This window comes from Glycine max, chromosome 10 (genome assembly GCF_000004515.6).
Source record: "Glycine max cultivar Williams 82 chromosome 10, Glycine_max_v4.0, whole genome shotgun sequence".
Taxonomy (NCBI): Eukaryota; Viridiplantae; Streptophyta; class Magnoliopsida; order Fabales; family Fabaceae; genus Glycine; species Glycine max.
In genome coordinates this window covers 12243464-12244454 of record NC_038246.2, presented here as the reverse complement: position 1 = coordinate 12244454, position 991 = coordinate 12243464, and the positions used below count along the sequence as shown (strand labels likewise).

Here is a 991-nt window from a genome sequence, read left to right as displayed (position 1 = left end):
TGACCATGATCAGTTAGAGGCTAGTTTTAGACTCCCCCAAAGCGATGAGCACCCTGCTCATACATTGTCTGAGTGCACTCAAGGGGAATCATACCTCCGACGCATAGTCAACACTTAAGATAATCCAAGTCTCTCCCACATGCATTGTCTTATAGGGTAGACTACTCGTCGGCACCCTATGGTCCACCGTATCATCGAAGCTGACATGCCTAAAGGTTGGAAATCACTCAATCTAGAGCGGTATGATGGGATGACCGTCTAGATGAATATCTGGATGCTTTCTTGACTCAGGCAAATTTGTACACTAATGACGATGTGATCTTGTGTCGTGTCTTTCCAATGTCCCTCAAGGGGGCGACAATGACCGGGTACGATGGACTTCCTCCATGGTCTATTAACAGCTTCGACACTCCAGTCGAGCGCTTTAGTGCGCATTATGCAACTAGCCGATCACATTGCATGACATCGGCTGCACTGGCCAACTTGAGACAAGCAGATGATGAATCTCTCCAGAAATTAAGGGATAGGTTTGGAGGCATTGTCATCCAAATCCATAATCTCAACCCAGAGGTAGCATTACACTTCATTCTCCTCGCTTTACAGTCTGGCAAGTTTATGGACAGTCTATGCAAAAAAACTCCTAGTAGCATGGACGAGTTGTACGAACGAGCCAAAGGCTACATCCAGATGGAAGAAATATCTTGATTTAGGAACGAAGTCAGATAAGCCAGACAAAAGCATGACATGCGAGAAGGAAACACCAAGACCGATTCACACAAGTCAAACAAAAGGGACAAGTTAGACAAGCGTCACCCTCTCCCAAACGGGCCCAGGTATGAGCGTTACACACCCCTAATAGCCAATCACACTATAATCCTTGAGAGGTACCCATCAGGCTACCTTCAATGAAACCTCCAAAATTGGGGTTATATGCGAGCAAATACTGCTGATACCATTGCAGTATCAGTCATAACATAGAAGACTGTTTGGC

General features: G+C 45.7%; 1 protein-coding gene across 1 annotated transcript; it reads left to right on the top strand.

Annotated features, from left to right (window-relative positions):
• The first annotated feature begins 360 nt into the window (after window positions 1–360).
• On the top strand, window positions 361–705 carry LOC106794763 (uncharacterized). The gene has a single exon (XM_014762650.1). It carries the CDS (start codon window positions 361–363, stop codon window positions 703–705), a length of 345 nt encoding a protein of 114 aa, XP_014618136.1.
• Window positions 706–991: the final 286 nt, after the last annotated feature.

What these genes read in the sequence shown, in the direction of transcription:
- LOC106794763 (XM_014762650.1), top strand. Translation starts at nt 361, where the DNA reads ATGACCGGGTACGATGGACTTCCTCCATGGTCTATTAACAGCTTCGAC.